Genomic DNA, 13,037 nt, shown 5'->3' with positions numbered 1-13,037 from the left:
GAAAAACGCCATTTCCGGTGAGGACTTTCAATATCAAAGCTTAGTGGGGTAAGCTGCGATTTCTCCCTGTTCTCCACCCCGAAAACAAAATATGAGATGATTTTTACACTCAAAATGTGGAACTACATTGTCTTCCGCGTTTGTGAATACAATTTCAATGATTGGACATTGACGTTTTTCGTCGTGACATTATTGTGAAGAGCATATCGTGCACGTAAAAGCTAATATATTTGGCTTCTTAATGTGCCCCTTATTTTATTACACACGACTGCGATTAGCAGTCTTGTATCTAACGCCTATCCTGAGCCGAGTGAGTGTTTTTGGTTATTTTTGCGGATCGTGTCCTCAAACGACTTGAGACGATGAGTAAGTAGTGCGACACCCGTTGGAAGCTAAGAGGATCGTCTCGTCTCACATAACATCAAATAGTCATGTGACCGCAAAATACACACGGAATAGTAATAAACCCCATAATAATGCAGTATCGTACTTCATTTAAGGCCTTTATCATGCCAAAAGTTCCGGAGGTTCTCGGCTCGAATTCCGTTCTCACGGCGGCGACGTAGTCCGAATGTGTACGTAAGTCGAAACATGTCCATAGCTATCGTGCATAAGGAACTTTGATCACTGCACACTGTTTTTTTCCGTCTTTTTTTCTTTTTATATTTATTTTCTTTTTTATTTTATTCTAATACCAACCTGACTGAGCGAGAGGCGGTGTATAGCTAAACAATACAAAACAAGTGTCTCCCTCTCCATCACTCTTGCTAGTATAGAGTTAAGGTGTCAGAGGGTTTAATGGACACAAATTATAAGGCCTACCTTTGGCCACCATGTGGAGATTCTAAACTTTTACAACCTTATCTAACAAAATGATGTGCACGTCCCTCGTTAGACACCTGCACGCTCTTCTATTTTATCGCTGTAGCCCCATATTTACCTTTGCCCTTTGTGTTGTGTAATCATTTGGACTTTATTGCAGCACCTAGCCACTAGCAGGACAAGACATGGATCTAGGAAGGAAATTGTGTGTTTTAAGTAATAATAGGTTTAAAAAAATAAAAAAATAGAACCGAATCAAATAACATACTTTGCTTCATTGGCATTATCAGGACAAACATCTTGCTAGTCACTCAACGGTGTATATTGCCAAATACGTAATGCCAAATACTATAATTAAGACTACCAATTTTGCAAAAAAATACTGTAGGAGGTGGGGTGACATTTTATTCAACAGGAACAAGTTTGAGTGTTGAAACACATTGACCATGGGTGCAACGCTCCTGATGAAGTACGTTTATTAAAAAATTTAGATGGGTGGGAAGGCCTTTATAAAATGCTAAACAATGTTAACAGTATATTGCCACTTCAAGTGGAGTTTGAAACAAAATAAAAAGACTCATTGCGGAGCACTTACATCAACACAGTTGAAGCCACAGAAGTATCTCCACAATCATAACACAAGATTGTCTGTCTTTAAAAACTGTTTACTGTGACTGTTTACGGGCTTCGGTAGGTGCTTCTGTCTTCGGTTCATCGACCATGAATGCCGACACGCTTCAAATGACAATTTATGAAATTTTAATTAGCTCGGTTTTGGCTGCCCCGATTAGACTAACCTGATCGACGATATTTACATTAAAAATGGCCGCCCCCTGAGATGGGTAAAAACGGCTGGATTTTGATTTACAACTCATATTGCACAAATGTAATATTAATCAGAATGTCATGTTTAGACTAGTGAGGTTAAATAACATATTATTGTCAATAAATGTTTACGATTGACTCCTTTAAGCCTCATTTTATATGCTTAGCCTTCTTTTTTTTTAAGCATTCAAATTGGCAGTGTTGTTAACACTCTTCTCTATGGTGTGTCAAATTTAAAATACATTTATAGGCACTTAAAAATGTATCCTGTACAAAGACTAATAAACTGCCATTATCGTTTGACATTGCAGTGTGTTTGCTGTGATGGGTTAAATACAGGTCTAATTTCCTGTGTGTACGTGACAAAAAAAAAAATATATATTTTTTTAAATCTCTTTTTCATCATGCTGATCCTGAAATCAAGTGAGTATGTGAAAACGACAATGATGATATGTGAAATCAGATTTGGGGTGGGGTGTTGTGTCCAAAGAGCAGCTGAGCAAAGTGTTTATTCTTGCGCGCCATTATTACAGTCACGTGACAGGGATGGAAGAGGAAGGAAAAAGGGGGCGTGGAAGGGGTGGTTTTTCCGTTGGCCTAGGTGTGAGTTTGTGTGTGCGCGCGTGCGTGTGTGAGATCGCCATCTCTGTCAAACATTAGAGCCAGGGTGCGGAAGGAGGAGAACGACGCAAGAGGAGCGGGTGTCTGTGTGTGTGATCCGAGCCTGTCAAACATCGGAGCCCTGCGTGGAAAGACAACAGTGAGGTCTGATGTTTAGACTTTAAACTGGGTCATGGGTTCAATTCCACAACGGACTCATTTTGTGAGCTGATTGTACACCGTCTTCCTCTTGACAGGGGCCAGACATGGATGAAAAGGATAAGAACCCGAAAGATATTTATTTAAGGTAATGTTTTGTGGCCAGCTGAAGATAATGCAGTAGAGTTTACATTTCAAAGAACTTGAGAGCAATTAGATTGACAGTTTTATATTTGATCTAGTGATCTCAAAGATGAGTCAAGCAAAGGTAAAAAGAAGAAAGAAAAAAAGGAAAAGTTACCTATGGTTGGTGCCATTGAACTGGTAAGTTATCTGTCCCAATTTTGTGCAGCTCCTCAAATGCCTTGAAATGGCTTGTTTTAAAAGCATTTTTCTTTTTCTCTGTGCACAGTTCAGGTTCGCAGATTCCAAAGACATTGCGCTGCTCTTCTTTGGGACCCTCATGTCGATGACCCACGGGGTCGTGTTGCCTCTTATGTTGGTTGTGTTTGGAGATATGACGGACAGCCTTGTATCGAATGCTGCATTGGGTTACCTCAACGCCAGCAACTCTAGTGAGTTCACAGAAACACTCGGTTACCCGACTGTAATGACGGACCGTTACAACACTTGGTTTTTATTTATTTTTTCTCCAGATATCACTTTCCCAAACAGCACCATACAGGAAGAGATGACCGGGTAAGAGTAAGACGACGCCTCGTAAATCAATCGGATCATTTCTGATTTCTGATCTTTCCGTCGCCTTCCAGCTTTGCCATCTACTACTCCATCCTCGGGGCACTTGTGCTGGTGGCCGCCTACATGCAGGTTGCTTTCTTTACGCTGTCAGCTGGACGCCAGGTCAAACGCCTCCGAAAGTGTTTTTTCCACAGTATCATGCGACAGGACATCGGCTGGTTTGATGTCAATGCGACGGGAGAGCTCAACACTCGTCTGACTGAGTTAGTAACATGCACTCGCTCGCCTCTTTGTTAGGTACACCTGCGCGATTATTTTCCTGATGGTGTCAACCCGAAACTGACTTGTTGTGGACGTTGCTGCTGTTTTGGTTAGCAACAGTTCATACAGCCTCAGCAGTGAACAATCATGTCTTTGATTAAAAGTTATGAGCTTAGTGGGTTAGTGTCGTAAGCTACTCTGAAAGTCAATCCGATGCTCGAGATCCTTGACTGACATTTGCATCTACACGGACAGCGATGTCTACAAGATCCAAGAGGGTATTGGAGACAAGGTGGCCATGTTGATCCAGTCCTGCGCCACTTTCCTCACATCCGTCGTCATCGGCTTAAGCAAAGGGTGGAAGCTCACTCTCGTCATTCTGGCCGTCAGCCCCTTGTTAGGTGTCATGGCTGGACTTTTCAGTAAGGTAACGCTTGACTTCGGTCCACCCTGGCCAGCCTTAAGCTCGAAAGCGCGCCTATTCTTGCCAAGCTCACACCGTCGGCCTTTTGCTAGATGCTGGCGTCGTTCACGTCGAGAGAACAGGCTGCTTACGCCAAAGCAGGTGCGGTGGCCGAGGAGGTGCTGTCTGCCATCAGGACTGTGTTTGCTTTCAGTGGTCAACAGAGAGAGATTAAGAGGTTTGTGCAATTATCAATCTTCAAAACATGTCGGATTTGCGGTGGTGCGGAGGATATTGTTTTAATACCAGGTGTAGTAGAGTTCATATTTGTTTTGTCTATGTGTGGTCTTCACAGGTATCATAAGAACTTGGAGGATGCCAAAAATTTGGGAGTAAAAAAGGCAATCAGCTTAAACATCACTATGGGCGTCACCTTCTTATTGATCTACCTTTCTTATGCTCTGGCCTTCTGGTACGGAAGCACGCTCATTCTGAGTAAAGAGTACACCATCGGGGTTGTGCTTACAGTGAGTAGAGGCATGAAGACCTCAAATGTCAAACATTCAGAAGACTCGCCGAAGTCTTTGAAGCCGACAGTGAATATTTGTGTGCCTTCAGGTTTTTTTTGCCGTCCTCATTGGAGCGTTTGCCTTGGGACAGACCTCACCTAACGTCCAGTCATTTTCCAGCGCTCGAGGAGCTGCACACAAAGTTTACCGCATCATTGACAATGTAAGGACATCTATATTTTCTCTTTCGCGTTCAGAGAGATGGCATTTCCTTTTCTGTCTGGCTGCTGTCAGTTTATATTCGTGAACGTGTGCAAAGTGTATTCTGGCGCTGCATGATGCAGCTTTGATATAGCCAGCAACCTGGAGGCTGGAATTTGCTCTAATTGGAGCACCCGCTGTTTGACTGCGATGACTAAATCGACCTGCCGTCGGCCTCCCAACATACAGCATTCAACCCAAATTTGCATAACAAGTATTTAGCAAAGTGACACTTGCTTATTAAATTAACACCGCGGGTCCGATTCATTTTGATAATCGCAAGGTAGCTTTTCTTTAGCCCATGCTTAGGGAACTCAAAACAACCTCAGGCAACAATGACCTTGTTAATGTGAACACATCCCGAGCAAAGCGGGCTCGCTGTATAAATAAACCTGAGCTTTGTTCAAAACTCTGTTTAACCTGCGCCGCAGACAGTCTTCCTCGCATTGTCTGTTTAGCCTTTGTTAAGCATCAGCCCCGCTGTGACCGAACTTCGAACCGCAACTGAGCTCAAAAACTAACAGAAACATTTCACTCCACAGGTACCAAGCATCGACAGCTATTCACAGAGCGGCTTCAAGCCTGACTCAATCAGCGGAAACATAGAGTTCAAGAACATCAACTTTAACTACCCTTCCAGGCCAGAAGTTCAAGTAAGCTCCTCGCTGACAAAGTACAACTTCATCCGATATGAACCCCAAAGCTACATATTTATACTCCAAAACGGCCATCACTTGCAGGTATTAACCAACATGTCCCTGAGTGTAAAGAGTGGACAGACCATCGCCTTAGTGGGAAGCAGCGGCTGCGGGAAAAGCACCACCATCCAGCTGCTGCAGAGGTTCTACGATCCTCAAGGGGGATCTGTGCGTGCATATTTCTAAAAAACCCTCATTACTCAAAAGATCAATTCAGTCACTTCAGAATCCACTTGCGTCCCTCTTTCTAGGTATCTGTTGATGGCCATGACATCCGTTCTCTCAATATTAGCTACTTGCGAAAGATGATTGGCGTGGTGAGTCAAGAGCCCGTCCTTTTTGCCACCACCATATCCGAGAACATCCGATACGGCCGAACCGATGTGACGCAGAAGGAGATAGAGCAAGCTGCCAAGGAGGCCAACGCTTACGACTTCATCATGAACCTGCCCGATGTATGACTATCATGATTTCGCCTTAAAAACAACATTGCACTTGCTACACTTGCTAACGATGCGACCGTTGTTGTCGAGCAGAAGTTTGAGACGCTGGTCGGGGACCGAGGGACACAGATGAGCGGAGGACAGAAGCAGAGAATTGCAATTGCCCGGGCGCTCGTCCGTAACCCCAAGATCCTTCTGCTGGACGAAGCAACGTCTGCTCTGGATGCCGAGAGTGAGACTATCGTGCAGGCTGCACTCGACAACGTAAAAAAAAAATCACAGTTTCAAATGTTTGGGTTTCAGACATCGTGTAAAAGGAATGAAAGAGGGGTCAGGTGCTTGTTGTCTCCCCACTGGAGATAAAAAAACAAAAAAGGATGACTTGAAGTATCTCGGGGTCTGTTACCATTAATAAACTTTTCTTTCTAAAGTCAAACTTTTCAATAATTTGTGCAGGTGAGACTGGGTCGTACCACCATAATTGTGGCCCATCGCCTTTCAACTATCAGAAACGCCGATATCATCGCTGGCTTCCAAAATGGAGCCGTTGTCGAGCTGGGGACTCATAATCAATTGATGGAAAAACAAGGCGTGTACCATACTCTCGTCACGATGCAGGTAATGTGATCACAAAAACACATTTGGGGGACAATCTGTGACCGCAACCATCAGTCTTGTGCTTTACTCTCATCTTTATCTGTCATGTAGACATTTCAGAAAGCTAATGATGAAGAGGAGGAGGAGAAGGAGGAGAAGGAGGAGGAGGAGGAGGAAGAGCAGTGTGAAAAAAGCCCAATTGACAAAAGTATCTCTGGCTGCCCTCCATTGAGGAGGAGGTCTACAAAAAGTTCCTTTGTTGGTTCGGAGGGGAAAAGAGAAGAGAAAGAAAATTTGGTGGCTGACAAAGATACAACAGACGAGGTATGCTCGATATTAATAACTAAATTGTCGCAAAGAATAAAGAGGAGGCATGATACGGCTCCTTTTCTGTATTTCCTGCAGGATGAAAAGGTTCCCCCAGTGTCGTTTTTCAAAGTGATGCGTTTCAATCTTCCTGAGTGGCCTTACATTCTCGTCGGAACCATCTGCGCTTCAATTAATGGCGCAATGCAGCCCCTGTTTGCTGTCATCTTCTCCAAGATCATCACTGTAGGATTGATTTTTTTTATTTTTTGCAACTTAATTTGGGGGGTGGGGGGATGTAAATGTAAATAATTGATGTTTGAAAATGGGAGCGTTAAAGGAATGAAATCTGTCTTCTCTTTCCACCTTTTCAGGTGTTTGCTGAGCCAGATTTAAACATTGTTCAACAGAAATCTGAATTATTCTCCCTTATGTTTGCTGTCATTGGCGCTGTATCTTTTTTCACCATGTTTTTACAGGTATGCAACACACACGCACATTCCAATGTGACAATGTTTGTCAATGTATAAAGAAAAATGATATTGTGTCAAGGACATTTCCCCCATTGATGGTTCACCTTCAACTGGGGGTGTTAGTTTATGTCAGTGTCTTGTTTCTGTTACTTTTACAGGGTTTCTGTTTTGGTAAATCCGGAGAGCTCCTGACTCTGAAATTGAGACTTGCTGCTTTCAAGTCCATGATGAGGCAGGTAAGCGAAAGAATTCATCACCGGACAGTTTTACCTGAAAGGTTTTGTTACTAATCTGACTGAGTAAATATATGTGCCTTCAGATCAGGTTACGAGGTAATGACTAACATGTCGGCATACAGGGTGACATCATAAATATAGTAATGTGGGGCTTAAACAGGAACAATTCAGAGGGGGGGGGAAATGCATGCAGAACTAATGATATCCCAGCAGCGTTTCAAAGTAGTGTTAATTTTATCTGACATTTTTTAATTTAGTCTGAGTTTTAGTCCTGTTTCAATCACACTTGTTAGATCTTATCCTAGTCAACCTCGTCCCGTTTTTATTTAGTCCATTGTTAGTTCATTTGAGTCTTTATTTGAGTCCAAGAAAACATAATTTTATTCCTCTTGTTTTAGTCAACAAAACCTGTCAACATTTTAGTCTAGTTTTAGTCAGGACTGTCGTTTTACCCCTGTATATATTTGTCAGCAGATAATGTTGAACATTTAGGGTCTAAAACTGTCACATAAAATGTTCTCATCTTTTTGATGAAAAACAACTTCACATACAATTACTGTATATCAGCAAGTGGCTACACTATGGCTCCATGCTATGAGCTAGCAAGTTAGCCAGCATTAGTTAGCGGTCGGATTAACATTCTTGTTGGAACGTTGCAGCCGTTGGATTAATGTTATGTGATAACTATAATTTATTTCTTTGTTTTTTTTTAACCTTTCACTGTGAATCCATCTCCTGTCTGTCCCATGTGTTTGTGCCTAGCTGCAGATTTGAAAGGGGGTGTGTCATTATGTGTCACATGACAGTGTCACAGTGACAGATTATCAGAGACCAGATTTTATAAAATCATAAATGTTCTCGTTTTTGTCTCGTCTTCATTAGTCAACGAAAACACATTCTGATTTAGTCCCAGTTATTGTTTATTAAAGAGGGGTTGAGTCCGGTGAAAAATGCGTGTTGACGAAATTATTTTTGTTGAGTTTTCATTGACCAAATTAACGCTATTTCAAAGAATGAATTCAACAGGCACTTTAAAAAAAGAATTAGGTCTCAGCTTGACACTTTTTATAGGCTCCAAAATATAGACTCATGGCAAATATAGAAGGGAAAAAACTGGGTTTTCAGCTTCCCAAACCCCAAAACAATACAATTCAAATTAAACAGAAACTTGTTTTGTTGTCTTAGGACCTCGGCTGGTTTGATAACCACAAAAACAGTGTTGGAGCACTCACAACAAGGCTGGCTACAGATGCTGCTCAAGTACAAGGGGTAAGGGTCCTCAGGGATTCCCCCCCACTCAAGCTTGCACATACACCCGCCATCGTTTTTTCCATAATGGCTATCATCTTTCCCCATTTACTCAGGCTACAGGAGTACGTCTGGCCACACTGGTCCAAAACGTGGCCAATATGGGCACCGGTCTGATTCTTGCCTTTGTGTATGGCTGGGAGCTGACCCTGCTCATACTGTCGGTGGTTCCCGTCATGGCAGTGGCAGGAGCTGTGCAGATGCAGTTGCTAGGTGGGCAAGCTGCTCAGGACAAGAAGGAGCTGGAGAAGGCTGGAAAGGTGGGCATTTGATGTCGGATAGCTTGTTGACTCTTTCACTGCCATTGACGACTATAGACGTCAAATTTTGTTTTGGACCTGGTGGCAGTGATTTAAGTATCTGATCCGGCTGTAAAGTCTTCTTTAAATAACGGAAGCTCAAGGTGGGCAGGAAGGGGATTGCATTCATGTTTATGCAAGTGTACAACTTTGTCATTGGTCTCTCCAAGCCTAACCCTGAGTTATTTCATGCCGTCTCCTCAGATCGCTACAGAAGCCATCGAGAATATTCGTACTGTTGCATCTCTGACCAGAGAACCCAAGTTTGAGTCCCTCTATCATGAAAACCTCATCGTTCCATACAAGTACGACAGACCTTTAATCCACTGCCAAAAGATAATGAATTTGTCATTGAGAGAGCTTGGCCTCATTAACGGGTTATGTTTCTGTCTTTGCAGGAACTCCCAGAAAAAGGCCCACGTGTACGGTTTTACCTTCGCGTTTTCCCAGGCCATGATCTACTTTGCTTACGCAGGATGTTTCCGCTTTGGAGCTTGGCTCATTGACCAAAAACGAATGGATGCTGAGGGAGTATTCCTGTGAGTAACATATTTTCCTGGGTTATGATTCACCATAGATAAGTCCAGCATTCACATGTTTTGTACTTTTGACAGACGATAAAGCAGAAAAGAAAAAAAAAATCCAAAAGATAATTCTACATAACTGGTCTATATATTGTAATCATTGACCACAAGTTCAAAGCATGTGTCGTGCAATTGTAAATGTGATTATGCAATAACTTGTGCATGTGATGGGAGCTCCTCCTTTCATACAACAACATTTACACGGAGGTCAAAGTTCATCACATTGAGCATCTACAGAAGCTAAACAATATTTATATAATTAGAAATGCATACACAACTGACCAGCCACGACAATATGACCACTTCCACAAAGTAACAAGAGCTGTATGAAAACTTTTGCCTTTAAAAAGGTGTCAATCAAAAGCAAGCATTATAATTAGGAGTGTCAAGCGATTATTATTATTTTTATCGTTATTAATCGCATGACTTCAATAGTTAACTCACGATTAATCACAAATTTTATATCTGTTCTAAATGTACAATAAAATGTACAATCATTTTTTTCTAAGTTTTCATACTCTTGTTAACATAAAAGTGGAAAAAAGGATAGAAACATGGCTGCACCCTTTCGTCATTGATACAGTAATGTCATAATTCATCAAATTGAGTTAAAATTAAAATATGTACTGTAAAAAAAAAATTATGATATTGATTTGTGTTGAGATCATTTTCTGCCACTAGATGGCATAATTGCATTTGTAAGACGGTGACAGCTCGGTGCATTTCCTTTTCATATTAAGAGCTATCCAATCTTTAACATAAAGTAACTTGTAAAAGTCTGCACTTTTTTAAAAATTGTAGAATACAACTTGAGCCCAGTCTCCACAAATATATGCATTATTATTATTAAATTTATTACTGCTAAATTTTGAAAGGGCCGGTCATTGATTACGTGTTAAAAAAAAATGCGGCGTTAAAAGGAACTTTAAAATAACTCAATATTAACGCACTCATTTTGACACCCCTAATGATTATATTAGTAACTGAAGACATTTTTAATACACCTCTTTATATTGCTTAGGTGGTCACAATAAATCAACACTCAATCAAATATTGTCTCGCCCAGAGTGATTTCAGCAGTCCTGTATGGCGCCATGGCTCTCGGAGAAGCCAATTCCTTCACTCCAAACTACGCAAAGGCCAAAGTTTCCGCTGCGCACCTCATTATGCTATTGAACACAGAGCCTGCCATTGATAATCTCTCAGAGGAAGGAGAGTCACTGGTATGCAACACCACAAACCCACACCTGATTTGCTATGTTTGATCCCAGACATATTGACGAATCATTCCCTTCCTTCTCTTGTCTTTGTCCTTAAATCTCCAGGAGCGATTTGATGGCAATGTGCGCTTTGAGGATGTTAAGTTTAACTACCCCTCACGCCCCGATGTGGCCATCCTTCGAGGGCTGAATCTGAAAGTGAGCAAGGGAGAGACGCTGGCACTGGTGGGAAGCAGCGGCTGTGGAAAAAGCACCACCATCCAGCTTCTGGAGAGGTTCTACGACGCGACGCAAGGGAACGTGGTGAGGAGACGCACGCGCACAATTAGATTCCGCCACTTCACCGACCCTCTGTGAGCTAATGGTTAGTGTTTTTATAGCTGTTTTATAGACAGCACTCCACTGCTATGACCTTGGACCACAATATTTACTTAAATGCTGCTTCTGAGTTCATCCTGATGGAATTGCTGTTGCTGCTGAGAGACAAAACATTTAACGGGCTGCATCACTTGCTAGCTCAGTCGTCAATTGTTGGAAAACCTGCAACCGCGTAAATTCTGCTTGAGACTTGACTTCAATCATTTGATTCACACCTTATGTCATTTCTTTCTTTTCCAGGTGATTGATTCCAAGAGTGTGAAAGAGCTGAACATCAACTGGCTGAGGTCTCAGATAGGTATTGTGTCCCAGGAGCCAGTTCTGTTTGACTGCAGCCTGGCCGAAAACATCGCCTACGGAGACAACAGTCGCGCTGTTGCTATAGAAGAGATTAAGGCAGCTGCTGAGAAAGCCAACATTCACAGCTTCATAGAAAAATTGCCAAAGGTAAAAACATCTGGCAACCGGGGTTTTGACCAAAACTCTTAAATCAACCATTTCTGCCTTGAGATGAGTCAAAAGAAACATCTCAAAGCCATTTTTGTAACGCTTGCCTCGAAGACGTCATATATAATGATTTTTGCTCAATTGTAATGTTCCCTCGAGCAGAAGTATGACACCCAGGCAGGCGACAAGGGGACCCAGCTGTCAGGGGGTCAGAAACAACGCATAGCCATAGCCCGAGCCATCCTCCGTAACCCCAAACTGTTGCTTCTGGATGAGGCCACGTCTGCCCTCGACACTGAGAGCGAGAAGGTCGGTTTGGTTTTCTCATCTGGGATTGTGGCATGATTTGCATCCCTATTGACTTTTGTCCTCCCAGGTGGTGCAAGAGGCGTTGGACAAAGCGAGCCAGGGCAGGACGTGCATCGTCGTAGCCCACCGTCTGTCCACCATCCAAACCGCAGACCGCATTGCCGTCTTTCAGGGCGGGGTGGTGGTTGAACAAGGGACACATCAGCAGCTGCTAGCTAAAAAGGGCGTCTACCACATGCTGGTCACCACTCAGATGGGCCATGGGAGGGAATGAGTGAATCGCCTTTTTTTTTTTAGCAAAGTATTTGTGAGCGACTGAATTTACTACCTCAGCACTGGGTTGAGTTCCAACTGAGTTGTTTGACTCGCATTCATTTATTCTACAGGTTCACACAAGTTGCCTAAATGTTTCCTTGCGTGTTCTTCACAATATACAAATATAAATATCTCTCCAAAGAAGAATGTATAACAATGTTATTTTTGTTCTTCATATTTTTATATGCATTATTGTACTGCCAGTCTTGTTGGTATTTTGTTTGTTTGTGCCATGAGCACCAATTACTTGAGACAACTAACATTAACAACACACTGCATTACATCTGTCACTGGACATATACTACTGAAGAACTGTAATGGATCAAATAGATATATTGAATGTCGTATTTAAGTTAAGAAGCTTTATTGAATGTGAAAACAATTAAATTTGAATGTAATTGTAATGCATTTGATTTGAGTTTTTTTATTATTATTTTTTTATTCAGTTCACACACAGGTCTGACGAAACCCAAACACTGTGAGACTCAGTTTTTGTTAGGTTTAGCCACAGGCAGGGTATGGGATGTTGGGTGCACATTATTAACTCATTTATTGCCATTGACGGCTGTAGACGTCAAAAATTCATTTGAACTATTTCTATTAGTTGTACACTTTTGTTAATAAGAGTATGAAAACCTAAAAATATATATATATATATTGAACATTTAGAACAGATATAACATTTGTGAGTCATGTGATTAATCACAATTAAAAATGTAATCGGCTGATGCAATAAAAAGATGATTATTAAAAATTAGGGCCGCCAGGCGATTAATTGTAATTCATCGCATGACTTCACTAGTTAACTCACGATTAATCACAAATTTTATATCTGTTCTAAATGTACAATAAAAAAAATCTAGGTTTCACACTCTTGTTAACAAA

The 13,037-nt window shown here is 41.8% G+C and overlaps 1 protein-coding gene across 4 annotated transcripts; it reads left to right on the top strand.

Moving 5' to 3' along the window:
- Nucleotides 1-11: 11 nt before the first annotated feature.
- On the top strand, nt 12-12,556 carry LOC147172350 (ATP-dependent translocase ABCB1-like). 4 transcript variants are annotated; one of them, XM_086077545.1, is made up of 28 exons: nt 12-48; nt 2,308-2,412; nt 2,505-2,554; nt 2,649-2,730; nt 2,819-2,981; nt 3,063-3,105; nt 3,177-3,368; nt 3,622-3,793; nt 3,883-4,007; nt 4,125-4,296; nt 4,388-4,501; nt 5,082-5,405; nt 5,489-5,692; nt 5,774-5,944; nt 6,137-6,298; nt 6,389-6,601; nt 6,683-6,829; nt 6,958-7,062; nt 7,215-7,292; nt 8,478-8,561; nt 8,657-8,860; nt 9,104-9,204; nt 9,298-9,438; nt 10,550-10,706; nt 10,809-11,006; nt 11,322-11,528; nt 11,691-11,837; nt 11,905-12,556. In XM_086077545.1, the coding sequence occupies exons 3-28, from the start codon at nt 2,514-2,516 to the stop codon at nt 12,109-12,111; spliced, it is 3,954 nt and encodes a 1,317-aa protein (XP_085933671.1). In that variant the 5' UTR covers nt 12-48; nt 2,308-2,412; nt 2,505-2,513; the 3' UTR covers nt 12,112-12,556. The 4 variants fall into 4 exon arrangements, with proteins under 4 accessions (XP_085933671.1, XP_085933670.1, XP_085933669.1 ...); XM_086077544.1 differs by having other exon boundaries at nt 13-366; XM_086077543.1 differs by having other exon boundaries at nt 13-575.
- The last annotated feature ends 481 nt before the right edge of the window (nt 12,557-13,037 follow it).

This window comes from Leptonotus elevatus, chromosome 6 (genome assembly GCF_054856555.1).
Source record: "Leptonotus elevatus isolate MCC_2025b chromosome 6, RoL_Lele_1.0, whole genome shotgun sequence".
Classification (NCBI taxonomy): domain Eukaryota; kingdom Metazoa; phylum Chordata; class Actinopteri; order Syngnathiformes; family Syngnathidae; genus Leptonotus; species Leptonotus elevatus.
The sequence above is the reverse complement of the archived record's forward strand: the minus strand, read 5'-3'. Positions and strand labels throughout refer to the sequence as shown.

What these genes read in the sequence shown, in the direction of transcription:
- LOC147172350 (XM_086077545.1), top strand. Translation starts at nt 2,514, where the DNA reads ATGGATGAAAAGGATAAGAACCCGAAAGATATTTATTTAAG. An exon ending in ATACAGGAAGAGATGACCGG is followed by an intron (nt 3,106 to 3,176) that starts GTAAGAGTAAGA and finishes GTCGCCTTCCAG; the next exon opens with CTTTGCCATCTACTACTCCA. An exon ending in TTTACCGCATCATTGACAAT is followed by an intron (nt 4,502 to 5,081) that starts GTAAGGACATCT and finishes TTCACTCCACAG; the next exon opens with GTACCAAGCATCGACAGCTA.